The 25274-nt window shown below is 53.5% G+C and overlaps 1 protein-coding gene and 1 long non-coding RNA gene across 4 annotated transcripts in view; one reads left to right on the top strand and one right to left on the bottom strand.

The window, feature by feature from the left end:
- The first annotated feature begins 1889 nt into the window (after positions 1-1889).
- On the top strand, positions 1890-24234 carry TIE1 (tyrosine kinase with immunoglobulin like and EGF like domains 1). Of its 3 annotated transcripts, XM_033226778.1 has the most exons (23): positions 1896-2401; positions 6091-6405; positions 6473-6583; positions 8087-8242; positions 8395-8526; positions 8685-8825; positions 9049-9177; positions 10135-10280; positions 10531-10675; positions 12814-12972; positions 13137-13274; positions 13447-13743; positions 14275-14565; positions 14917-15107; positions 18337-18547; positions 18701-18811; positions 19017-19207; positions 20393-20506; positions 20617-20687; positions 22402-22442; positions 22528-22624; positions 22748-22847; positions 23777-24234. In XM_033226778.1, the coding sequence occupies exons 1-23, from the start codon at positions 2344-2346 to the stop codon at positions 23846-23848; spliced, it is 3417 nt and encodes a 1138-aa protein (XP_033082669.1). In that variant the 5' UTR covers positions 1896-2343; the 3' UTR covers positions 23849-24234. The 3 variants fall into 3 exon arrangements, 2 of the variants coding, with proteins under 2 accessions (XP_033082670.1, XP_033082669.1); XR_004440893.1 differs by lacking the exon at positions 20617-20687 and having other exon boundaries at positions 1890-2401; XM_033226779.1 differs by lacking the exon at positions 13447-13743 and having other exon boundaries at positions 1890-2401.
- The window catches only part of LOC117092738, a 34447-nt gene continuing 19841 nt past the window's right edge, over positions 10669-25274 (bottom strand). The window contains exon 3 of the long non-coding RNA XR_004440895.1: positions 10669-10753. This is a non-coding gene — a long non-coding RNA (uncharacterized LOC117092738). The remainder of the gene's footprint in view (positions 10754-25274) is intronic.

Below are 25274 nucleotides of genomic sequence, written 5' to 3'. Positions count from 1 at the left end.
TTAAAAAATAAATTACCTTGAGTTGGCCGGGGACCTTGAGTTTAACTCTATTATTATCAGTTGAGTTTGTTTTGGGTTTGGAGGTTAACCCTCCAATGTGTAGAACTTCATATTTGCATTATTTTTAGCCTATAATTTTCCAGTGACTGAGACTTCAAGATGTGCATTATGGCTTAAGTCTTCTTATACATCTGCAACAGCAGATGTATACACAACCCACTCAAAATTTGTTTGTGCAGTAATATTTCACTTGGGACATATTGTTTGTAAATGGATGCTATTTAAATTACTTGCAGCATAATCTCAACACATGTAAAAATACTTTTACACTTGTAGGGTATTGTTTTATAATACAAATTCTTGTGTACAAACTCCATTAACATTTTATTTATGTACAGATCATTATTACCAGTTTTTGTTTCCCAATTGAGAGTGGGGAGGGCAGATGGGCTCGGAGTCTTTACATGTGCCAGGATCGTGCAGTCTCAAACTTTTCCATTCAAAGCAAATACCTGTGCCAATATCTGTGTCACTTCCAAGAAGAATGAATGCTGCCTAAGTGCTCTCCATACATTTGCAAAATGACATCAGGCCCCCCAGGTCTTCCAAGAACCAGAGGAAAAGTTCCTTTTGTTTCACAAAAGTGAATCCTGTCACACAAACAGTCCCAGCACTTTCCAGCTCCTTTTTCTTTCCAGATTCAAAGGTCTGGCACCAGGATGAGCTGAAGTCTAAGGCATCCACCACTCTCCCCCTGCCCCTACTCCCATCCCACCCAAAGCCTTGTCCAGAGAAAGCTCTTCCCAGCCTGAGGCCCAGGAATGGGAGTCTCTGTGGGCCACACATTGGTGGGGAGGTCTTTCCTGATCCTTTCCTGTGCTACTCCAGGAGTCAAAACCTCTCCTGGGACTTTTCAGGGAGCTTCAGAAGAACACTGGGGCTAAATTAGCTCAACGAAGCTGCAGGGACCCAGCCGCCTGAGAAAAGTGAACGTGAGCCTGGTGCACCCAGAGGAGAATGAAGCCTTCACCGAAAACAGACTCTGGGAAGATGTCCCAGGCCTAAGTCACCTAAGGTTTGTACTTCCAGACCTAAGTCACCTAAGCTGACACCAGGTCTCATCCATCCCAATCATTCCATTCCGGGTCAGAGGGGTCATCGATTCAACCAGCGAGGCTGCCCATCCGACAGTTGCTCCCTCTGCTCCCTGGAAGGGCCTCTTCATGGGCATTCCGTACCTACAGGTCTTGTTCTGTTCCGGGAACTGCCAGTAGTGGCAAGAGGTGGAGCAACGGGTGCCAGGGCAGGGAGAGGTGAGTCTGGGAGGGAAGCAGAGGCAAGATCCACGGGGCTTTAGAGACTTTGCCAAGGCAGTGGGACTGCTCCCAGGTTTTGTCAGCCGTCAAGAGTGAGTGCACCTCCCTGGGCAGACTTCTGCTGCCCCAGTGCCCAGGGATAGACATGGGTTTGCTGCAAAATGAATGACACCTGGCAGACAATAAGCTGAAGCTTTCATTAGCAGCTTAAGCTGAGGACTATCTAGGCAACCGACACGCCCTGTGTGTTCCCCTGGGTCTGCTTAATGTGTGTCCTTGTGAAGCGACTGACACCAAGAAAGCAAGGACTGTCAGAAGTTCAAGTCCCAGCCCTGCCACAGGGTCAGGGTGCCCTCGAGCACAGCAAGCCTCAGTTTTCCCACTTGTAAAATGAGAGAGGTACACAAGGTAGACTCGAAGGCTCTTTGTTGCCTGAGCCCTGTGTTCCTTTGAGTGTACGTGTTCTCAGGCCCACAAAGGTCCTTTGTGTTTCCTACGTGAACTGCTCTCTAGCAAACCCAGGTAACCACCTGTGTCCTGGGGCACATACATGAGGACTCGTGTGGGCCATATTGTGTGTTTGCGCTAGGGGGAGGGGAGACCCCAGAACGCTGTCCCCTACCCCACCCCCTTCCTCAATAGGCGGAAGCCACTGGCTTCCTCCCTTTCCTGCCTCCTGCCTCCTTTGTGCCAGCAAGACTGAGGATTGGAGGGAGGCAGGGGTTGGGAAAAATCAGTCCAACTGTCCCCAGGTCTGCCCTTACCATAACCTTCCCCCCACCTCAAGTGACTCCTTCCAGGCCACACCCATCCCCAGCCTTGTGGGGGCCAGACTGGGGGCCTAGAGGCTCAAAGGCAGAATAAGTCCTCCACCCCCTCCCCTGCCACCCCTCCCACCCAAGCCATCTCATTTCCTCTTCCTCCCCAGCACCGACCCACACTGATCAGCACAGGCCGAGCAGTCAGGCCCACAGCATCTGACCCCAGGCCCAGCTCATTCTGGCTGGCCTGGGTCGGCCTCTGGAGTATGGTCTGGCGGGTGCTCCCTTTCTTGCTCTCCATCCTCTTCTTGGCTTCTTATGTGGGTAAGTCTCCCCTGAGTCCCTCACCCCATTTCTAGGCCCCGAGGCCCTGATTTCCACCCAAGAAACCCTATTTTATTGTAGAGACAGAAAGTAGGATGGTGGTTGCCATGGGCGGCAGGGAGGAAGAAATGGGGAGTTTTGTTTAAAGGGTACAGAGTTTTTACAAGATTTTTACTCGGTTTTACAAGATTAAAAGAGTTATAAAGATGGGGTCAGGTGCGGTGGCTCATACCTGTAATCCCAGCACTTCAGGTGGCCGAGATGGGAGGATCACTTGAGGCCAGGAGTTCAAGATCAGACTGGTCAACATAGTGAAACCCCATCTCCATTTTGTTTAAACTTTTTTCTTTTTCAAAAAAAAAGGATGGATGTGGTGATGGTGGGACAACATTAGGAATGTATTTAATCACATTGGGTTATATGCTGCTTACAAATGGTTAAGATGGTAAAATTTGCCAGGAGTGGTAGCTCATGCCTGTAATCCCAGCACTTTGGGAGGCCTAACAGGTGGATCACAGGGTCAGGAGATTGAGACCAGCCTGGCAAACATGGTGAAACCCCATCTCTACTAAAAATACAAAAATTAACCGGGTGTGGTAGCAGGTGCCTGTAATCCCAGCTACTCAGGAGGCTGAGGGAGGAGAATCGCTTGAATCTGGGACGCGGAGGTTGCAGTAAGCCGAGATGGTGCCATTGCACTCCAGCCTGGGTGATAAAGCGAGACTCATCTAAAAAAAAAAAGATAGTAAAATGTATGTTATATGTATTTCACCACGATGAAAAACTTTGGAAAACAAACCCTATCATCACTGCCATCATTTTGATCCACTAGAAAGTGAGATCAAGGCCAGGAAAACCCAGGCAAGTGCCAGAAATCACTGCAACCTGAGATCAGGGGAGGAGTGAGGAGTAGCTGCTGACTGTGTTGGATCTGAGGATCTGTGGGGGGCCATTTTCAGGGGGTGTTTCTAGGATCATTGTGTTGGATTCATTCAATTATTCACTGGACAAACATTTATTGCACACCAACAATATTCCAGGAGTTGTGCTAAGTGCTGGGCCATTAGTTGAGAGGCTGGCAACCCCCAACTCTGTACAATGAGATTAAATGATGCCAGCGTCCTATGGTTGTTATGGGGTTTAAATGAGAAAATGATGCAGAGCAGTTGGCATAGTGCCCTGCGCTTGCTAAGGATTTCTGAATAAGTAGCAGCTGATTCCTTCAGTCTGCTGGTCAGAGGATTAGCACACAGAGGCTGCCTTTGAGTGGTTCATGGTCTGGTGCAGAACACAGAACAGGGGGAGAGGGCTAAACAGGGACAGACACAGGAGCTCTAGAGGAGCACTGAGGAGGAGTCAGCTTACACTGCCTCGGGTAGGAGACAAAAAGGGAGTCAGGGAAGATTTCACTAAGAGGGGTGGTCTTCATTCCAGGCAGCCAGAACATAAAAAATGCAAGTCTCATAGGCATGGAGGTGCATAGGAGAGAAGGCGCCTGTTAGGAACACAACAGGAGGGACAGTGTGGGAGCAGCATGGGGGGCTCAGGAGCATGGACATTATCCTGAGGGCAACAGGGAGCCATGGGAGGTCATAGGCAAGAAAGTCACAAGGTCAGATTTGGTGTTAGATCACTGTGGAGGATGAGTTGCAGAAGGAGGGGCTGTGGCTGTTGGGATGGTCCAGGTGAGTAAGGAGGGCTGAACAAAGGCAGGCTGGGGGTGTGGGATGAAGAAGCGTTCAGGAAACAATGTGCAGAATTCTGTGACTGAGGGGGCAGCCAGCACAGTGCTCAGAGGTGTGGACTTTAGAATCAGACAACCTGGCCCTGCCGCTTACTAATTGTATGACCTTGGGCAAGTTACTTAACTTCTCTGAGCCTCCCTTTCCTGGCTATAAAACAGGGATAATAACATCCACCTCCCAGGATAGCTGGGATGGTAAAATGCGACAACATCAGTAAAGTGCCTGGTGCATAACTGGCAGCCAATAAACATTCATTCTCATGACAATGGGAGTAGAGATGACTCCATAGTTTGTGTCTCAGGTGGCAGGTGCTGACCAGTGAGTCAGGGAGCACTGGAGAGGAGCAGGTTTGGGAAAAGCTGATGGAAATGCAGGTCCAAGCTGAAAGACGGTTCCCAAGTTATTGACTCAGAGGTGATGGTTAAAACTAGGGGAGTGAGCGAGCTTGCTCAAAGAAGCCAGTAGAATAATTACCATGATCCTCCTCTATAAATGAAAGAATATCCACTTCACTGGTTGTGAGGATCCAGTGGAAAATGGGGGTTTGGTATGTGCTGGGCGGTCAGTAAATGCCAGCTTCATTTGCTCATGGTAGCCTTTCAAACACTGATAAGCTAGGTGGCATTTAAACGAATTAACTGCTTGACAGTCAGCTAGCAGAGACAGAGAAGGAAGGGCTGGTGGAGGGGTGCTGGGTCCTGGAGCTGAGGCAGGCTTGCAGGCTCTCCACCGTCCAACCTGGACTCTGACTCCACCTGGTCTCTCCTGCCTCAGTCTCATATTTTGTACTTCAGTCACACAAACCTGGAGCCTTCAACTGCCATAATATTGCCACTGCAGGCCTTTGCCCAGGCTGTTCCCTCTGTCTAGGATGCCCTCTCCCTGCCCCTGACTTCTCTCCCTCCCCATTGTCCTCACACCAATGTGTCCTGCTCCAATTTTACTTCCCAGGAAACATCTCTTCATCTCCCTGCGCTCCCCCAGGCTGGATCAGGGGCCCCTTCTCTGTGCTCAAAAGCACGGCGCCCTACATTTGGCAGCTGTGTCCATGCCTGTTCCTCCAAGCAGGGCGTGAGCTCTTTGGAAGGCGAAGACCAAGACCCACCTCCTGTCTGAGTCTGCTGGGCTCCAGGTCTGCCCTGGGGCTGCCCTCCTTGGCTCTGCGCCCTGCCCCAAGCTTAGCTCCATTTCTTTTTGTTTTTCTTTTTCTGGAGAATGGGGTCTTGCTATGTCGCCCAGGCTGATCTCAAACTCCTGTGCTCAAGGGATCCTCCCGCCTCTGCCTCCTTAAGTGCTGGGATTCCAGGCGTGAGCCACCGCACCCAGCCCTAGCTCCATTTCTGCGCCACAACCTTCTGGCTGCAAGACTCAGCCTCTCCCATCTCAAATCCCAGCCCAGCAGACATTTCTAGATCTCCATAGTGACAGAGAGGGGGACCCATGGGACACTTCTGTTCTGGCTGGCTCTCCTGGCCTGCACTCTCGTGGTGGGGGCAGGGAGAAGTGGCTCACAGCGACCTTTGCAGGGCTGTTTTAGAGACGAGTGGGGAAACAGGACTGATAGAAAATAAAGTGAGGAAATGGTGACAGGGAGCATAGATCATTCTTTCCGAAAGCTGGGGCGAAAGGGAAGCCATCTGGCAGGAGAAGGGAGGGTACGCGGCCAGAGGAGGATTCGTGGTTTTTTGTTCTTTTAGAATGAAGAGACTTGAGGGAAAGAGGCCAGTGCGCATGGAAGGGGAAAGCAGAGGGGGATGGGCATGCCTGATAAACTGAGGTGCCTGTGGGGTCTGAAGAACCGGGCAGGAGAAGGAAGAAGGGTGAAGGTTGGAGGCCCTCTTCTGAGTGGACGGTGGTTCAGTAAGACCAGAGGACTGGGGCTGGGGGTTCTGGGGCACTAGGGTTGGCTGGGACTACAATAGGGTCACTGGTGTCCTGGCCCAGGAGCGGCGGTGGACCTGACGCTGCTGGCCAACCTGCGGCTCACGGACCCTCAGCGCTTCTTCCTGACCTGCGTGTCTGGGGAGGCCGGGGCTGGGAGGGGCTCCGACGCCTGGGGCCAGCCCCTGCTGCTGGAGAAGGACGACCGCATCGTGCGCACCCCGCCCGGGCAGCCCCTGCGCCTGGCGCGCAACGGTTCGCACCAGGTCACGCTTCGCGGCTTCTCAAAGCCCTCGGACCTTGTGGGTGTCTTCTCCTGCGTGGGCGGCGCCGGGACACGGCGCACGCGCGTCATCTACGTGCACAACAGCCCTGGAGGTGAGTCTGGCAGGCGAGGGGATGGCGCGGGGGAAACCAGGCCGCTGACCTACCTTCCATCCCACAGCCCACCTGCTTCCAGACAAGGTCACACATACTGTGAACAAAGGCGACACCGCTGTACTTTCTGCACGTGTGCACAAGGAGAAGCAGACAGATGTGATCTGGAAGAGCAACGGTGAGAGGGGCATTTGAACTGGTGGGGTAGGTAGACCCATCGTTTGAGGGCTCAACACTTTCATCGCCCGTGGAACCCTCAGCTTTGGTCCCTGACACACCCGACCTCCAGGGCCCCTCCTCTGTGGTGGACTAGGTCCCATGGGATGCACCTGCACCTATCTTATCTGTAGTTCTGAGCTGCCCTCCTACTGTACACACAGGGCCAGGAGCCTGTGGTCAGCTGCCCCTTCCCTCTTAGCCCCAAATGAGCATGATGTTAAACCCTCATCTTTGACTCTCCCCTGGGAGTTAGCAGGTGCTGTCACATAGTCCACCTGGCAGACAGCAGCAGTCCCCCTGAGGAAGAAAAGAACTGGTAACATCATGCCCAACACAGGCAGGGCAGAGGCTAGCCTCTCCCAAAGATCTGTCCAGCCCAGATCCTTGATACCCAAGACAGCCTGATGCTGAGGCCCGGGTAGATCCCTGGGATCTCAGTCCCAGGCCTGTCCTCCATCCTGACCCTTTGGTCACCCCATAGGAGGAAACTGTTTTCCTATGTGGCCCCAAGATTTCTGCCTCAGTCCTCAGGTTCACAACCCCTTGGCTGACTCTTGAATCCCTGGGCTCCTGAGGGAGGAAGACCCTTTCCTCTGGCCATGGGGGCTGCCTCCTGAGCTCTGGACTCCCTGAATTGACAGGAGATGTGAAGAGGCACAGGCAGACCTGGGTCTCTAGGCTGTCTGTTCAGCCCTGAGCAAAGAGGCAAGAAACGGGTGGGGCAGGGACTGGGGCACTCTTCTAAGAGGGAGAGGCTCACGGGAGAGACCCCAGAGTAAGTGGCACTTGAATTGTGCTCAGAGGAGAAATGGGAAGACAAAGAAGGCAGAAAGGCAAGGAAGGGCATTCCAGGAGGAGGGACTGAGAAGACCAGGGGGATCTGAAACACAAGGGTGTTTCTGGAAGATAAACAATCCATTCGGGAATTCAGAAATGTTAGGAGTCAAGAAGTGTGTGAAGAGGAATGGGGCTGGATGGCTTGGCCATGGCCAAACTGGTGAAAATGATGTCTAAGGAGCTGAATTTTTGTCCTGAGGTCACTGTAGAACCAGGAGAGTTTCAGCGGAGGAGTTAAAGAGCAGTCTGTTGTAAAAAATCACCCTGGCTGCTGGGTGGAGGAGGGACAAGAAGGGGTGACACTGGAGGCAGAGGAGCCTGCTTGCGAGGCCCTGGAGGCTAGGACCAGGGCAGTGGCAGTGGGTGTGGGGAGAAGTGGACTGGGTTAGGGGATGAGGAGGAGGTGGACTGAGCAGGACTTGGTTATTTACTGGGTGGTTGATGGAGCATGAAGAAGAGGGCGCTTCTGAGCTTTGTGGCGTGGGCGTCGGCTCTCGTAGTGCTGGCCCCAGGTCTCATCATTGTGCATGGGGCCCACTGGTGTGACCTGAACAGAGGCGGACAGAGAGAGGTAACACAACCCTCATGGAGTGCTGAGGCCCCTGACCCATTCATGCTCCCCCAGGATCCTACTTCTACACTCTGGACTGGCATGAAGCCCAGGATGGGCGGTTCCTGCTGCAGCTCCCAAATGTGCAGCCACCATCAAGCGGCATCTACAGTGCCACTTACCTGGAAGCCAGCCCCCTGGGCAGCGCCTTCTTTCGGCTCATTGTGCGGGGTCAGAGGCAGAGGGCAGAGGTTGTGGGTAGGGTGGGAGGCTGAGAGCCCTATGGGTACCTCCTGTGGGTCCCCTGAAGCCCCTGGATCTCCAGTCCTCAGCAGCAGTGGTCAGGTGGGTGGGGGTCCGCTGCTGAAGACACCTTCCTCCAGGTTGCGGGGCTGGGCGCTGGGGGCCAGGCTGTACCAAAGAGTGCCCAGGCTGCCTACATGGAGGTGTCTGCCACGACCATGATGGTGAATGTGTATGCCCCCCTGGCTTCACTGGCACCCGCTGTGAACAGGGTAAGGAGGAGGGGAGCTAGGACCCAGGCAGGAGAGGATCCCTTACTGGGAGGAGACCCTAGAACCATGTGGGTGGAGCTTGGAGGGTGAGGGCAACAGGCAGGTCCTGGGCCCAGGGACCCATAAAGGCCCATACACCCCACACACTCTTTTTCTAGCCTGCAGAGAGGGCCGTTTCGGGCAGAGCTGCCAGGAGCAGTGCCCAGGCATATCAGGCTGCCGGGGCCTCACCTTCTGCCTCCCAGACCCCTATGGCTGCTCTTGTGGATCTGGCTGGAGGGGAAGCCAGTGCCAGGAAGGTATGCTTAACCCACCCTCATGGTCCCTGACCAAGACAGCTGGCCACAAGCTTGACCCGGACCCTTCACTCTGCCTTTGACTTACACAGCAAGCCCCCCTGCTCACTTGACCAGTCCTTCTACCCTCAGCCTGTTGTATAACCTGTGCCCCATCTGTGCCCTCATCTGTGCCCTAATTGCTCCCTGTCCCGTGCCCCTCTAATCATACCTCCTCTATTCCCAGCCTGTACCCCTGGTCATTTTGGGGCTGATTGCCGACTCCAGTGCCAATGTCAGAACGGTGGCACTTGTGACCGGTTCAGTGGCTGTGTCTGCCCCTCTGGGTGGCATGGAGTGCACTGTGAGAAGTCAGGTATAAGCACTATTACCTTTGAGACTCCCCCAAGATAAGTCGGCCTTTACCAAACACTTCTCCCTGGTGGAAGAGACTGGTCCCTCCTTTCCCTGCAAGGGTCCAAGTCCTGCCCTCAGGGAGCTTAGAGTCTGGTGGGCAGGGAGCTCACTGCCAGCCAGCCATACCGGAAAGGGCAGCAGCCCAGAGAATGTGGGAGCCCAGAGGATGCCCCTGGGCAGACTGAGCAGGTCAGGGAAGGGTCTGGAAGCAGGTGTGATCTGAGATTGGATATGAAAGACAAGAGAGAGATATCTGAGAAAGGAACAAGAGCAAAGACCCAGGGATTGGGGACTCAGGTTTGGGTGCCAGGACAGTGGAGTAGGGGACCCAGGGACTGGGGACTCAGGCTTGGGTGCCAGGACAGTGGAATAGGGGACCCAGGGATTGGGGACTCAGGCTTGGGTGCCGGGACAGTGGAGTGGGGGATTGGGGAAATGGTCAGAAGAGGTCAAATTGTGGGGCCTTTGAATGAAGGCCAAAGAGTTTGCACTTCATATGATGGGGCAAGAGGGAATTGTTAAAGAGGAACAAAGGGGTCAGATCTGTGTTGGAGAAAGGACCCCCAGCTGTTGGCCGGGGAGTGGGAGTAGGAGACCCTGGAGGAGTCTGTACCTGGAGACCAGAAATGATGAGGCCTGAGCTAGTGTGCTGGCCGGGAGGATGGTGAGGGGCCTGCTGGCGGGTATTAGAGGCTATCAGGAAGTGGGGAGGTGGTTAGGAAGTAGACTTTGCCGCGGATGGGATGTGGGGCTGGGACGCTGGAGGAGTCATGCAGGCCTTTGCTGGTTTTTCAGGCTGGAGGGACTGGGTAGATGGCGGTGCTTCCACTGAGAAACAGAACATGGATGAGGGGCGCTTTGGTGGTCACGTGTCTGCCCCTGTGGAAGCTCCAGGATGAGTGTCCTCTCTCCCCAGACCGGATCCCCCAAATCCTCAACATGGCCTCAGAACTGGAGTTCAACTTAGAGACGATGCCCCGGATCAACTGTGCAGCTGCAGGGAACCCCTTCCCAGTGCGGGGCAGCATAGAGCTACGCAAGCCAGATGGCACTGTGCTCCTGGTCAGCCCCAGTCACCCAACCCACCAGTCCCACAAGCCGCCTGCTTCACAGCTGATCCCTAAACCCCTAGTCCCTCAGAACTTTCTATAGGGCCCACCCATTGGCCTGACCACTGCTCAGATGAGGTCAGGCTGATTGGTGAGGGGCTGCCACTGGGCCTCTGTCCTGCCATCAGTCCAGATGGACACGTGGGTGCCTGCCACAGGGGTGCTCATTCCCTGTGGCCTGTCCCCTCCCCCATCTCTTTTAGTCCACCAAGGCCATTGTGGAGCCAGATAAGACCACAGCTGAGTTCGAGGTGCCACGCTTGGTTCTTGCGGACAGTGGGTTCTGGGAGTGCCGTGTGTCCACATCTGGCGGCCAAGACAGCCGGCGCTTCAAGGTCAATGTGAAAGGTCAGTGATGTCCTAGGTCCACAGGGGATGGACGGTGAGCACAGTAGGCTCTAGCTGATGCTGCTCAGGCTGGAGGTCCTAGCAGGAAGGACAAGGACATCTAAGGTCACAGCCTAGCGCCAGGCAAAAAGAGGGGTTGTGGCCAACCAGAGGTCCGGACTGGGCAGTGCCAAGGCTGGAGTACAGCTTAGACCCATCTGGGAAGGACATCCTGTGCCCCAGAAACTGGGGACACTCTCCAGCCCCGCCCTTCCTCCTGCCCAGCCATGCTGTCCCCCACCAACCACCACACACACACATGTGTACCTTTAACTCTGCTCAGGGATGCTGCCCCCCATCTCTGAGTCACCCCACAGACACTCAGTGCTAGCCCAGGGAGAGCACATGGGGCTGTGGCGCTCAGAGGGTGACCAGCTTGGCTTCCTAGAAGTGGTGCATGCCTAGGAATCTGCCAGGTAAATAAGGAGGGACTTCCCAGTGCCCAAGATTACTCAGACCAGAGCACCCCCCACCCCCAGTCCCTTCACCTTCTCCAGCTTCTCCAGCACCTTAAGCCTTAACTGTTCGCACCCCGGCCACCCCCGACCCTGCTGTCCCTCTCCTCCTGCCTCCTGTTACCCCATGTAAGCCCCCTCTCTTGCCTTCTGCTTTCTCATTGCCACACTCTGCCTCCCAGGTCCTCGCCATCTCCCCATCCCGTGACTGTGCATCCCTCTCTGCCATCATGCCCCACCTTCCGCCTTTCTCTTCTCACTCTGCCCAGGCTTAGGAGCCAGACAACCTGGGCTTGAATCCTCTCTCCACAAATTCCTTGCCCCATCACCTTAAGCAAAGTATTTAACCTCTCTTACTCTGTTTCTCTCTCTGTGAAGTGGGGATAGTTAGCACTTGATGGGGTTGTTAGGAAGATTAAATTAGATGATGCATTTAAGCATTTAGCACAGTGCCCAATACAGAGCGTGTGCTCAATATATGTTGATAATTATTGTTCTTATTATTTAAAATGTCACCTAGTCCCTAGATTTTGATTGTTCTCTAGCAGCTCTCACATATGATCTGCAGCCGGGACCCTCTTCTGACGCCAGATCATTTAGTGGGGCCTCCATGAAGTGGGGCATCTTCTCTGGAAGTCTGGTTTTGAAGTTAGTGTGGAAAGTAGCTGCTGTATGATTCAGAGGCCCATTTTATATCCAGCCACTTCCTGGACATCTAATCCCCTGCATGAGCCAAAGGCACCAAGGGCTTCTCCGCACCCAAAATGGACCTTCATCTCCCCCCAAATCAGCACCGCCTCCTGACATGCTTATTGCTGCCTGACACTCCCTCAGCTTACAGCGCTGCATCCTTTTCCTCCCTTGCTCCCTCCCTCTTTCCTTCCTTCCTTTCCTCTCAAAAAGCCAATCTCATAAACATTTGTAAGAGTCAAGGGAACTTGTTAAAAGCACTAATGCAATAATCTAGAGAGAAAAAGTTGAGGCTAGAATAGGAACAGCGATCATGGGGTGAGGAAGTGGGACAGGAACACGAAGGCTGGTCTGGAGTAGAATGGATAGATCTGAGGCGGCCTGTGCAGACAGACCTAGTTGAACACATGGCTGTATCTCCTCCTAGTTGTGTGTCCTTAGGCAAGTTATTCGGTGTCTCTGAGTCTCAGTGTTTTCATAATGCGGGCCAATGAGCCCTGACGGAAAGGTGGCTGTGAGAATTAGAGGTCACGCTATGAAGCATGTGGTGGGGAGCAGGTGCTTCAGTGCCAGTGCCATTTTTTTAAATTAAGAGAGTGATGAATGAGGGCAGGGGCAGAGAGCAGGATGATGCCCAGGTTGTCTCCCTACCCTGGGTTTCAGCCCCTTCTATCTACCCCTACACTGCATGGGAAGAGTGCACCCCCAAACCATGTCTGGCCATGTCACTTCCTCATCTAATATCTCTTGGGACACCCTCATGCTTTTATTGCTTAATCCTTGTGCCCCAAGCTACCCAGGGGCCTGAACTCTGTCCTCCCTGGGCCCTGGCCACTATGGTCATCCGTTGAACTTGGTGTCCCTCAAGCCCAGAGGGTCCCCAGCTTGAAACAAAGACACAGAAGTGAACTGGATAGGCTGTGTGCCCATGCCTTACCCTGAGTCTCCTGGCAGTGCCCCCCGTGCCCCTGGCTGCACCTCGGCTCCTGACCAAGCAGAGCCGCCAGCTTGTAGTCTCCCCGCTGGTCTCGTTCTCTGGGGATGGACCCATCTCCTCTGTCCGCCTGCACTACCGGCCCCAGGACAGTACCATGGACTGGTCGACCATTGTGGGTGAGTAGGGAGAGAGCTGGGGCAGGACAGGGGTGTTGGGTAATAGTGAAGGGATACGGTGAGCAGGAGAGGGAGGGCAAATGGTGTGAGGGGGCTGAAGGGAGCATGGCAGCTTCTAGAAGAGGTGGGGGCTGAATGATGTGTGCTGTACACCCCACCCCCAGTGGACCCCAGTGAGAACGTGACGTTAATGAACCTGAGGCCAAAGACAGGATACAGTGTTCGAGTGCAGCTGAGCCGGCCAGGGGAAGGAGGAGAGGGGGCCTGGGGGCCTCCCACCCTCATGACCACAGACTGTCCTGGTGAGAGGCCAAGAGTCATCCCTTCCTGTCCCCCCAGCGGTTACTGTCCTGTCCACCCCAGGGACCCCGCCTTTCCCATTGGAGGTTGTTCTTCCTTGTTCACTGGGGATCACTGTCCTGTCCAGCCCCAAGTACCTACTGGACAGTTCTGACCCCTGACCTCTGGCCCCAGAGCCTTTGTTGCAGCCGTGGCTGGAGGGCTGGCATGTGGAAGGCCCTGACCGGCTGCGAGTGAGCTGGTCCTTGCCCTTGGTGCCCGGGCCACTGGTGGGCGACGGTTTCCTGCTGCGCCTGTGGGACGGGACACGGGGGCAGGAGCGGCGGGAGAACGTCTCATCCCCCCAGGCCCGCACTGCCCTCCTGACGGGACTTACGCCTGGCACTCACTACCAGCTGGATGTGCAGCTCTACCACTGCACCCTCCTGGGCCCAGCCTCGCCCCCTGCACACGTGCTTCTGCCCCCCAGTGGTATGCCCAGGACACAGGGATAGCTGGGGGTTGGGGGAGGACGTGGGACGCAGGGACATATGAGACCTAGGGGACACAGGAGGCTATAGATTAATGGACATGTAGAGGACACGGGACATGCCTAGGGTATTAGGCAGACATGACCCCAGCAGGGACATGGGACTTGGGGAAGATCCAAGATACCAGGAGAACACAGATCACCAGAGGCATGTGGGGACAGCATGGGGAGGTCAGGGTTCATGGCGAGAACCAGGGTCATGGGAGGGCAAGAGACTTGGGGAGCAGGGGGCATGGGCGGATGTGGAGAGGACTTGGGATACAAGTAGTACAAGGAGAAGCAGAAGCTTGAGGGTGAAGGTGGCCTGGGGGAATGGAGATGAATTCAGGCTGGTGGGGAGGAGGAAGTTGGCAGGGTGGCTCCTGTGCATGGACCCACAGAGCAGGGGGCACAGCTAGAGCAGATGTGTCCAGTGCCACAGCTACATAGCCCAGTCCCGTCTGAGCCTTGCCTTCCCGCTCCCATCTCCCCAGGGCCTCCAGCCCCCCGACACCTCCACGCCCAGGCTCTCTCAGACTCTGAGATCCAGCTGACATGGCAGCACCCGGAGGCTCTGCCTGGGCCGATATCCAAGTACGTTGTGGAGGTGCAGGTGGCTGGGGGTGCAGGAGACCCACTGTGGATAGACGTGGACAGGCCTGAGGAGACAAGCACCATCGTCCGTGGCCTCAACGCCAGCACGCGCTACCTCTTCCGCGTGCGGGCCAGCATTCAGGGGCTCGGGGACTGGAGCAACACAGTAGAAGAGTCCACCCTGGGCAACGGTGAGAGGGGAAGGCCCACAGGACCCCTGGGCTCTGAGCAGGGAGAGCTCAGAGTGCTCTCCCTCCACATCACCCCCTGCTGTGGAACTAGGGCATCCCAGGCCCTTCCCAAGAAAGACTCAGCCCCGGTCCGGGGGACTCAGCCTTCCCTTCTCATGATCCACTGTCCTAGGGCTGGGAAAATCATGTCGCCCCTCTGACACTCCTCATCCCTTCCTTCATGTGGCCCAAGTGGTTTCCTGACAGTCCTGGCACTGGGATCTGTCACCTCTCCCTTTGTGTAACCCCATGGTGGCCTCTGGGTTCCCTGACCCCGGTGTCCCCACAATCTGCCCCTCTCACTGTGTCCAGGGCTGCAGGCTGAGGGCCCAGTCCAAGAGAGCCGGGCAGCAGAAGAGGGCCTGGATCAGCAGCTGATCCTGGCAGTGGTGGGCTCTGTGTCTGCCACCTGCCTCACCATCCTGGCGGCCCTTTTAACCCTGGTGTGCATCCGCAGAAGCTGCCTGCATCGAAGACGCACCTTCACCTACCAGTCAGGCTCGGTCAGTGACCCGCCCCGCCCCCGGTGCATGCTCGCAGCCCGTGTATGTGTTTCTATCTGAGTACACACAAGACCTTGTACACCTTGTGTGTGTGTGTGTGTGTTTGTGTTGCAGGTATAAGATTATACTCAGCAATGTTAAAGGGTACAAAATATAATTTTCTTTATTTCTCTAAAACTGAACTCAGCTCACGAGCCCATTTATATTAGTGGTGAAATATTTAATATTCCCAATTCAAAAGAATTCTGTGATGACCATATTTCATGAGGGACACTCCAGGTTTGGGCTCTGTCAATTGGAGATTTTCCTCTCTCCTCTTTTCCTTCTCCCTAGCGGTTATCTAGGCCTAAATAGCAAAGTGATCAAATGGAAGGACACTTGGGGTTCATGCTGGCCTCTGTCCTTGCAGGCCTTCCTGGACTTGAGAGCCAGCCTCTGTCTGCACACATCTTTGGCTGATGTCCTTAGCTCTACTGTGGTCACCTGCCAGTAGGCCAGTCATGCTGTGATCTCCTCATCCTAACCTCCATTCTTGCAAATCCCAGGGCCTCCTTTCGGAGACTTAAGAAAGGGGCCGGGCGCAGCGGCTCACGCCTGTAATCCCAGCATTTTAGGAGGCTGAGGCGGGCGGATCACCTGAAGTCAGGAGTTCAAGACCAGCCTGACCAACATGGTGAAAACCCGTCTCTACTAAAAATACAAAAATTAGCCAGGCGTGGTGGCACATGCCTGTAATCCCAGCTACTCAGGAGGCTGAGGCAGGAGAACTGCTTGAACCCAGGAGGTGGAGGTTACAGTGAGCCGAGATGTTGCTACTGCACTCCAGACTGGGCAATAGAGCAAAACCCTGTCTCAAAAATATAAAAAAAGAAAAAGAACTAAAGAACTGTAGGGGCTTCCTTATACCTTATGGAGGGAGGCATATTCTGTGGCCCTCAGACCCACTGTCACAACCCCTTCCCACTTAGACAACTGTTTCTACCACTCTAGAATTGTGCTGGCCTGCAACCTCACCCATTGCTCCTTGAAAGAGGAAGCACAAACCTCCACTCCTTCTGGCTTCCCTATAATCCTGCCTGAGTTTTCTGTCCTCCTGTGGCCCACATCCTTCCATCCCTCAGGCCCCTGCTTAGAGGTGGGGCGTGGGAGCAGACCCACTATCCCTTCATCCTGTCATTCTTCCTTCTAGCCACCCATCCGCAGGTCCTGTCTCCTCTGAGGGCTTCCTCATAGTCGTCACTTAGGATCTGAACTCTGTCCTTGGCCTTCCAGACCTGGACTCTTAATATTTAGAGCTAAGCTTTGGCATTTCAAATAAAAAATAAAAAAAGAAAGAAAACCCTCTTCTCTCTCCAGGGCTGACCCTTGTGATAGAAAAGCTAGTGTCCCTGCTATGCCTTTAAAAAAGCCATTCAGAGACTGGGCACGGTGGCTCACGCCTGTAATCCTAGCACTTTGGGAGGCTGAGGCGGGTGGATCACGGGGTCAGGAGTTCAAGACCAGCCTGCCCAATTGGTGAGATCCCATCTCTACTAAAACAACAAAAATTAGCCAGGCACAGTGGCAGGCGCCTGTAATCCCAGCTACTAGGGAGGCTGAGGCAGGAGAATCGCTTGAACCCAGATAGCAGAAGTTGCAGTGAGCCAAGATCATGCCACTGCTCTCCAGCCTGGGCGACAGAGTGAGTGAGACTCCATTTCCAAAAAAAAAAAAAAAATCCATTCAGAGATTCAATTGGCTTCTTTGTTCCAAGCTGTGTTGGCCCTTCCTCTGAGGTCAGTGCACAGAAAGCCCTCACTGCTGTGGTGGGGGAGGGTAGTGGGTACAGATGTTGACGGCAGGAAGTGGGAAAGCAGTCTTTAACAGATATGGTGTCATAGTATATATCAAGATATATCCCCCTAGCCTGGGCAACATGGCAAAACCCCATCTCTACAATAAAAGAAAATATGAACATTAGATGGGCGTGGAGGTGTGCACCTGTGGGCCCCCCTACTCGGGAGGCTGAGGTGGGAGGATCGCTTGTGCTCAAAAGCTCGAGGCTGCAATGAGCTGAGATCATGCCATTGTGCTTCCGCCTAGGCAACAGACTGAGACCCTGTCTCAAAACAAACAAAAGGATATATCCCTGGTACATGTGCCTGCATATGGATAGGAAATGTGTGTGCACAAATGCGTGCGCCCCATGTATGAGTGCACACGTGCATCCCCTGTGAGTGCCCCATGTGTAAATGCATGTGTCCCAGATGCACGTGTCCCTATGCCTGTGCACCTTCAGGCCTGCGTGTGTATATGGACCTATACATGCATGCACCAAGAACATCACGTGCATTTGGTATGTGCCATCAGCACCAGTGCTTCATGCAAATCCCTGTGCCCCAGGTCCTCAGCCCTTGCCCATCAAGCTGGGCTTCAGTGCACTTAGGAAGCCCCACCAGAAGGTCTATCTTATCCCTTGTTCCAGTTCTCATATTGGCAGCTTCTTTGGTCCTGTTCACTTATTTCCTTTTCCTGCCATCAGCCCCGCCCAGATGGCCTCCTCCTACACAGTTAGGGAATTGGACATTCCTCTTTGTTATGGTCTTGCTATTTGCAGGTCCTGGCCTGGTTTTAGAGCTATGGAGAGAAGCCAAGTGTGTGGACAGGGTAATCTCTGCCTCTGCTACCGTGGAGAAGAAAACCCCTCTACTGGCTCCCAGCAACTCAGGGCTGAGCATGTAGTAGGTGCTCAGGGAATATACCCTGGCCTACTCCCTAAGGCTGGAATCTTCTCCAGAGCTTCCCTGGTGACCCCTCCAAAAAAAAAAAAAAAACCTGGTTGTGGGATTAGCACAGTCATAGAAAGCTCATTCCAATCCTTTTCTGTTTTAAATGTTAGAAATATCCTCCTTCCATTGACCCACATTGTGGCTTCTAGCAACTTTACCCACAAGCCCTGGTTCTGCCTTCCGGAGTCCTGCACACCTGATCCCCCCGCTGCAGCCTCTGCGTTTCTCTCCTTGGACATCTGCCCACCCAGCAGCCTACCCGTGGCTCTGTTACCTAAGATTCTGTCTCAGTTATATCCTCTGTCTGCCTGTCTGTCCCTGGCTGACCACCAGGGTGCCCTCTGTCTGGGTCTCTGCCCACTTGTCTGACACTGAAACCTCCTCGTGTGCCTGTCTGTGCCTCCTTCTGCCCCCTTTAACTCTCGTGTGGACTGTCTACCCTCTTGTCTCATCCTGTGAAGGGCGAGGAGACCATCCTGCAGTTCAGCTCAGGGACTTTGACACTGACCCGGCGGCCAAAACCACAGCCTGAGCCCCTGAGCTACCCAGTGCTGGAGTGGGAGGACATCACCTTTGAGGACCTCATCGGGGAGGGGAACTTCGGCCAGGTCATCCGGGCCATGATCAAGAAGGATGGGCTGAAGATGAATGCAGCCATCAAGATGCTGAAAGGTCCACTGGGGCGACCCCTGGCCCAGCCCCAATGCTCTCCTTTATCCCACAAATCCCAGGCCCCACCTGGCTTCCTCCAGCAATTGACCACAGCCCTTGCCAGCCCTTTCTCCAGAGTTATTTCTGGCAAAAGTAATACTGGATTCTTTACAGAGTATGCCTCTGAAAATGACCACCGTGACTTTGCGGGAGAACTGGAAGTTCTGTGCAAATTGGGGCATCACCCCAACATCATCAACCTCCTAGGGGCCTGTAAGAACCGAGGTGAGCCCCCAGCTCATCACCTACCCCTTCTTCCAAACCCCCATCCTCAGCCATCACCTCCACCACATGAGTAGCTTGCCAGGGGCTGCTGGCGACCTGTGCATCACCCTTGATCCTCCCTCATCCCTGTCTGTTACCATCGGGTGCCTGCTCCCACTCTAGGTTCCCTGTGTCTAAACCACCACGGTCTCTCTTTGCCTCTCAGGTTACTTGTATATCGCTATCGAATATGCCCCCTACGGGAACCTGCTAGATTTTCTGCGGAAAAGCCGGGTCCTAGAGACTGACCCAGCTTTTGCTCGAGAGCATGGGACAGCCTCTACCCTCAGCTCCCGGCAGCTGCTGCGTTTCGCCAGTGATGCGGCCAATGGCATGCAGTACCTGAGTGAGAAGCAGGTGTGTGTGAGTGGGGGTGGGTGGAGGCCAGAGGGGGAAGCCACTGGGCCGATGTCAGGGGAAGAAGTCAGCCGGCCCTGATTGGATATGGGGATTGAGGTTCCTGGCCCAAGTGGGTGTGTGGGTGCAAGCAGAGCGAGGAGGCAGGGCCAAGGGGCAGGTCTGGAGGAGGTGGGGGCTTCCAGTATGGAGGGTGCAGGTGTTGAGTGAGCAGGTCTAGATGCTAGCCTGGAACTCAGGAGAGAGGCCCAGGCTGGAGACAGCATCTGCGTGTGAGCTGTCACCCCACAGATGGTGCCTAATGGCAATGGACCTGGTGCGATCTGCCGGAGAGAGGGAAGGGCAGAGATCCGAGCCCAAGTCAGCTCAGGCCTGAATGAAAGGACAGGGGGTGACTGTCCAGGGGAATGTAAGACTGAGGGAAGGCATTTTATTCTTTTTTTTTTTTTTTTTTGAGACTAAGTCTCATTTTTTTGCCCAGGCTGGAGTGCAGTGGCACGATTTTGGCTCACTACAACCTCTGCCTCCTGGGTTGAAGCAATTCTCCTGCCTCAGTCTCCTGAGTAGCTGGAATTACAGGCATGCACCACCACACTCAGCTAATTTTCTTATTTTTAGTAGAGACAGGGTTTCACCATGCTGGCCAGGCTGGTCTTGAACTCGTGACCTCAAGTGATCCACCCGCCTCAGCCTCCCAAAGTGCCAGGATTACAGGCATGAGCCATGGCACCTGGCCAGCATTTTAAAGATAGTAAAGTTTTGAGTATGTTTGAAAGCAGAGGGGCAGGGGAAAGGGCCAGAGCAGAGGGAGGGGCGGGTGGAGAGAGGTCTCTGGGGAAGCTGGGGAGAAGAAAGTTTCTCTAAGGGAGAGAAACTGGAACCTAGGGGGTGGGAAGAGGGAGGGGGAGAAGCATAGAAAGAGGAGAAGGTGCAGTATGGCCACCACTGTCTCAGGAAAAGGGATCCAGCCTGAACTTGGCCATGGCCCAGGAAGGAGCGGGTGAGAGCCAACACTGATCTTTCTCAGACATGAGTCAGCTGACGAGATTTCAGCCAGGCGGGGAGGAGAAAGAGTATGGGGTACTGAAGGCAACCAGGGTACCCACAAAGACTGACTCCTTACTGGCCTGACTGTCCTGGGCTCCCTCATCCCCAGTCTCTCCTGACTTCTGACCCTGCCTACAGTTCATCCACAGGGACCTGGCTGCCCGGAATGTGCTGGTCGGAGAGAACCTGGCCTCCAAGATTGCAGACTTCGGCCTTTCTCGAGGAGAGGAGGTGTATGTGAAGAAGACGATGGTGAGTCTCATTCAACCCTCACCCTTAGGGCTTGTGCCTGGCCCTGCCCAACAGGGGCCTCAAACAGGCCCTTCCTCCACACTCAGCCCCTTAAACCCATTCTCTCCTAGGGGCGTCTCCCTGTGCGTTGGATGGCCATTGAGTCCCTGAACTACAGTGTCTATACCACCAAGAGTGATGTGTGAGTGTAGGATGGGAGGGCAAAGGAGGGCTTGGCCCCAAGAATCACACAGGCCTGACCTAGACACATCTCAGAAATGTCATGGGTGGTCTAAGGCATGACCTGGGCTGTGTTCCAGGTGTGACACGGGTGTGTCTTTGGTATAAAGTACCCAGCCAAGGTGGGGCTAGCTGGAAGGAATCTCGGAAGGTGTTTCAGGGATAGGACTGGGGTAAAGGTAGTTTCAGATTATGTTTGTGTAAGTGACAGGGGGATGCCTTGGAAAGGTTTGGGAATGCTGGTGGATGCTTCCTGAGGTAGATGGAGAGGCCACTCAGGAATTGCTGTCATCTTCCTCCCTGAAGGGCAATGTCATGCCCACCTGAGGATCTTACCAGAGCATGACCCCCAAGACTCCCTCTTTGTGCCCCCTCCCCTGCAGACAGCCCTCTTGGCATACTCCTCCTGTCTCTTCAGGGATGTCCATCTTGGTCTGAACCTACCCCTTGCCCCAAGCCCTTTGGCCTTGCCTGCACGGCTCACTGCTTACCACACTGATCACCCCTCTGACCACTACATGCCTACTTCCTACTTCTGCCCCAACCCTCCCTAGATTCCCTCCACCTCCTTGAACTCTCTCCCCTGGTCTCAGGCCTGATGCACACTACACAGAAGCTGCTACAAAGTGAGATGCAGTCAAGAGCAAGACCTTTGGAGTCAGACTGCCTGGGTTTGAACACTTGCTCTGCCACTAACTAGCTGTATGGCCTTGGGCAATCTAGCTAAACTCTCAGTGCCTTAGTGTCTTCATCTGTAAAATGGCAAGAATAATAAAACCTGTATCATAGGGTTGGTGTGAGGGTTAAATGAATTAACATATCTGTTAAATGACCAGTGCCTGGACCACAGTAAGTGCTCAATAAAAATGTTAGCTCGGCTGGCTGTGGTGGCCCACGTGTGAAATCCCAGCACTATGGGAGGCCAGGCAGGCAAATCACTGGAGACCTGGAGTTTGAGACCAGCCTGGGCAAGATGGCAAGACCCTGTCTTTACTAAAAATACAAAACATCGCCGGGCGTGGTGGCTCACATCTGTAATCCCAGCACTTTGGGAGGCCAAGGCGGGCGGATCACGAAGTCAGGAGATTGAGACCATCCTGGTTAACACAGTGAAACCCCATCTCTACTAAAAATACAAAAAGAAATTAGCTAGGCGTGGTGGCGGGCGCCTGTATTCCCAGCTACTGGGGAGGCTGAGGCAGGAGAATGGTGTGAACCCGGGAGGCAGAGCTTGCAGTGAGCTGAGATCTCGCCACTGCACTCCAGCCTGGGTGGCAGAGCAAGACTCTGTCTCATAAATAAATAAATAAACAAATAAACAAACAAAACATTAGCTGAGCATGGTGGCATATACCAGCTACAAGGGAGACTGAGTCGGGAGGACCACCTGTTCCTGGGAGGTTGAGGCTGCAGTAAGCCACTGCACTCCAGCCTGGGTGACAGAGTGAGACCCTGTTTCAAGAAAAAAAAAATTAGCTCTAATGGTGTTGAGCCCAGGGATGGGGGCAGTATGAAGGAGCTTCACTGGAGCAGAGACAACAGCTGGCCAAGGCCAGCTACTTACAGAGTAGACACATACAGGGGGCTGGGAGGTACTGCACATCTTGGGTAGGTAGAAACTAAACTGCGAGGGGCCAGGGCCTAGAAGGTAACTAAGTGCATCCTTCTTATTTCAGCTGGTCCTTTGGGGTCCTTCTATGGGAGATAGTGAGCCTTGGTGAGTTCCTAATCCCCATTGCCCAGAGTGCCCCACCTTACCCCACTGGAGCGCTGGACCAAGAGCACTTTGTCCCCTCCTGCAGGAGGTACACCCTACTGTGGGATGACCTGTGCCGAGCTCTACGAAAAGCTGCCCCAGGGCTACCGTATGGAGCAGCCTCGAAACTGTGACGATGAAGTGTGAGTCACCCCATCCTTGAGCTCCATGACCCTGTTTCTGTGATGAGTGACCTCAGCTTTGATCCCTGTGACCCCATCACCCCAGCTGGCCTGACTCCTCATCTCAGCAATGCCCCCTCGCAGGTACGAGCTGATGCGTCAGTGCTGGCGGGACCGTCCCTATGAGCGACCCCCCTTTGCCCAGATTGCGCTGCAGCTAGGCCGCATGCTGGAAGCCAGGAAGGTGAGGAGACTGGGGCTGAGGTGGCGGGGTGGGGTCACAGAGTGCTCCAGAGTGCCCTCTCAGAGGTGTCGTGACCCTGTCCCAACCACACTACCTGCTCAAACCCCCTCACTAGGGGCTGTTACCACGCTAGGCTGGGCCCCAGGATGCAGCCTGCCTTTCCAGCCCTCACTGGGTTAGACACCAGGCCCTTCCAAAACTCTTTCAAGGCCACTGCTTAGCCCCAGCAGCAAATCCCTCCCTTGAGTCCCAAGTCCCAGACTGCTTGCCTGTCCTCTGCTGAGGCCATCAGCCCATTCTCATCTGGGACACCTCTCCCCACCTGCCAGAGCCAGAGCAGAGTGCATGAATGGTCACTAACCAAATGGATGGATGGGTGAATGAGTGATACAGTAACTGTATGAATGAATGGATGGAATTAGTGGATAGATGATACAATAATCATATAAACGTGTAATTCAATAACTGAATCTACTAACCATGTGAATAAGTGAATTATCAAATAAATATAATGAAAAATATATCAAAATTAGTAAATATGAAGAGTTCTTCAAGTAAATGAATGATTAACCATCTTAAGAATGAGGGAATGATCAAATAACCATATAAATGGGTGAGTCATCTAAAATGGCTTTTGAACAGATAAGTTACTTAATGAGTGAATGTATAAGCCAAGAATTCACTGAAAGAGTGCATGTAAAAACCGTCCTCTAACAATGGCATTGAGGGCCTCTCACCTGAGGCCCCAGCTGTGGCCTGATGCCTTCACTGCCCTGGGCTGGTAAAGGCCACTCTTGGCCATGGGGCCATCTTGAGTCTCCAGAACAAATCAGTGTCAGTTCAAATGCCCCAACCACATGGAAGTCAAAGAGCTTGCAGCCAGATTCATCCCCATTCTTGGCCCCCACTAAAGCTTGCTCTGCCCCCAGGCCTATGTGAACATGTCGCTGTTTGAGAACTTCACTTACGCGGGCATTGATGCCACAGCTGAGGAGGCCTGAGCTGCCATCCAGCCAGAACCTGGCTCTGCTGGCCGGAGCAAACTCTGCTGTCTAATCTGTGACCGGTCTGACCCTTACAGCCTCTGACATAAGCTGCCTCAATGAATTTTTTTAACTTAAGGGAGAAAAAAAGGGATCTGGGGATGGGGTGGGCTTAGGGGAACTGGGTCCTCATGCTTTGTAGGTGTCTCATAGCTATCCTGGGCATCCTTCCTTCTAGTTCAGCTGCCCCACAGGTGTGCTTCCCATCCCACTCCTTCCCCAACACAAACCCCCACTCCACCTCCTCTGCTTAAGCCAGCACTCATACCACTAACATGCCCTGTTCAGCTACTCCCACTCCTGGCCTGTCATTCAGAAAAAAATAAATATTCTAATAAGCTCCATTCAATGTCTACCTTTTACTGCTGGTCAATCTTGGGGTGAGGGGCGTAGTTAAACCCAAGAGACAGAAATCAGTTGGGCGCGGTGGCTCATGCCTGTAATCCCAGCACTTTGGGAGGCCGAGGCGGGCGGATCACGAGGTCAGAAGATGGAGACCATCCTGGCTAATACGGTGAAACCCCGCCTCTACTAAAAATGCAAAAAATTAGTTGGGCAAGGTGGCGGGCATCTGTAGTCCCAGCTACTCGGGAGGCTGAGGCAGGAGAATGGCGTGAACCCAGGAGGTGGAGCTTGCATTGAGCCAAGATAGCACCACTGCACTCCAGCCTGGGCCACAGAACAAGACTCTGTCTCAAAAAAAAAAAAAAAAAGAAAAAGAAACAATATATACACATGGCCTCTACCTCGCTGGATCTTCAGACTTATATGGGAAACAAACATTAAAGTATACAAATTTTTTTTTGGCAAACTTTTTTTTTTTTTTGAGACAGAGTCTCGCTCTGTCACCCAGTCTGGAGTGCAGTGGCGCGATCTCGGCTCACTGCAAGCTTTGCCTCCCGGGTTCACTCTATTCTCCTGCCTCAGCCTCCCCAGTAGCTGGGACTACAGGTGCCCACCACCATGCCTGGCTAATTTTTTGTATCTTTTTTTAGATACAAACATATGAGATCAATGGAACAGAATTGAGAGTGCAGAACTAAACCCATGTGTCTGTGGTCAACTGATTTTCAACAGAGGTGCCAAGGCTATTTAACGGGGAAAGAATAGTCTTCAACAAATGGTGCGGGGACAACTGGATAGCTACATGCAAAAGAATGAATTTGGACTCCTACCCAAACACCACATACAAAAATTAATTCAAAGTGGGTCAAAGACCTAAATATTAGAACCAAAATTATAAAGCCCTTAAAGAAAGCATAGAAGTAAATCATAATTACCTCAGATTTGGCAGTGGATTTTTAGATATAACAGCAAAGGTACAGGTAACAAAATCAAAAATACGTAAGTTAGAATTCATCAAAATTGAAAACTTTTGTGCATC

The sequence above is a fragment of the Trachypithecus francoisi genome, unplaced genomic scaffold (genome assembly GCF_009764315.1).
Source record: "Trachypithecus francoisi isolate TF-2019V2 unplaced genomic scaffold, Tfra_2.0 Lachesis_group12, whole genome shotgun sequence".
NCBI classification, from domain to species: Eukaryota; Metazoa; Chordata; class Mammalia; order Primates; family Cercopithecidae; genus Trachypithecus; species Trachypithecus francoisi.
Note: the sequence above shows the minus strand (reverse complement) of the source record. Positions and strands in the feature narration are given on the sequence as shown.

Coding starts and splice junctions, on each gene's coding strand:
- TIE1 (XM_033226778.1), top strand. CDS start 2,344: ATGGTCTGGCGGGTGCTCCCTTTCTTGCTCTCCATCCTCTTCTTGGCT. Junction 8,527..8,684: donor TGGCACCCGCTGTGAACAGG/GTAAGGAGGAGG, acceptor CTCTTTTTCTAG/CCTGCAGAGAGGGCCGTTTC. Junction 15,108..18,336: donor TCACCTACCAGTCAGGCTCG/GTCAGTGACCCG, acceptor CATCCTGTGAAG/GGCGAGGAGACCATCCTGCA.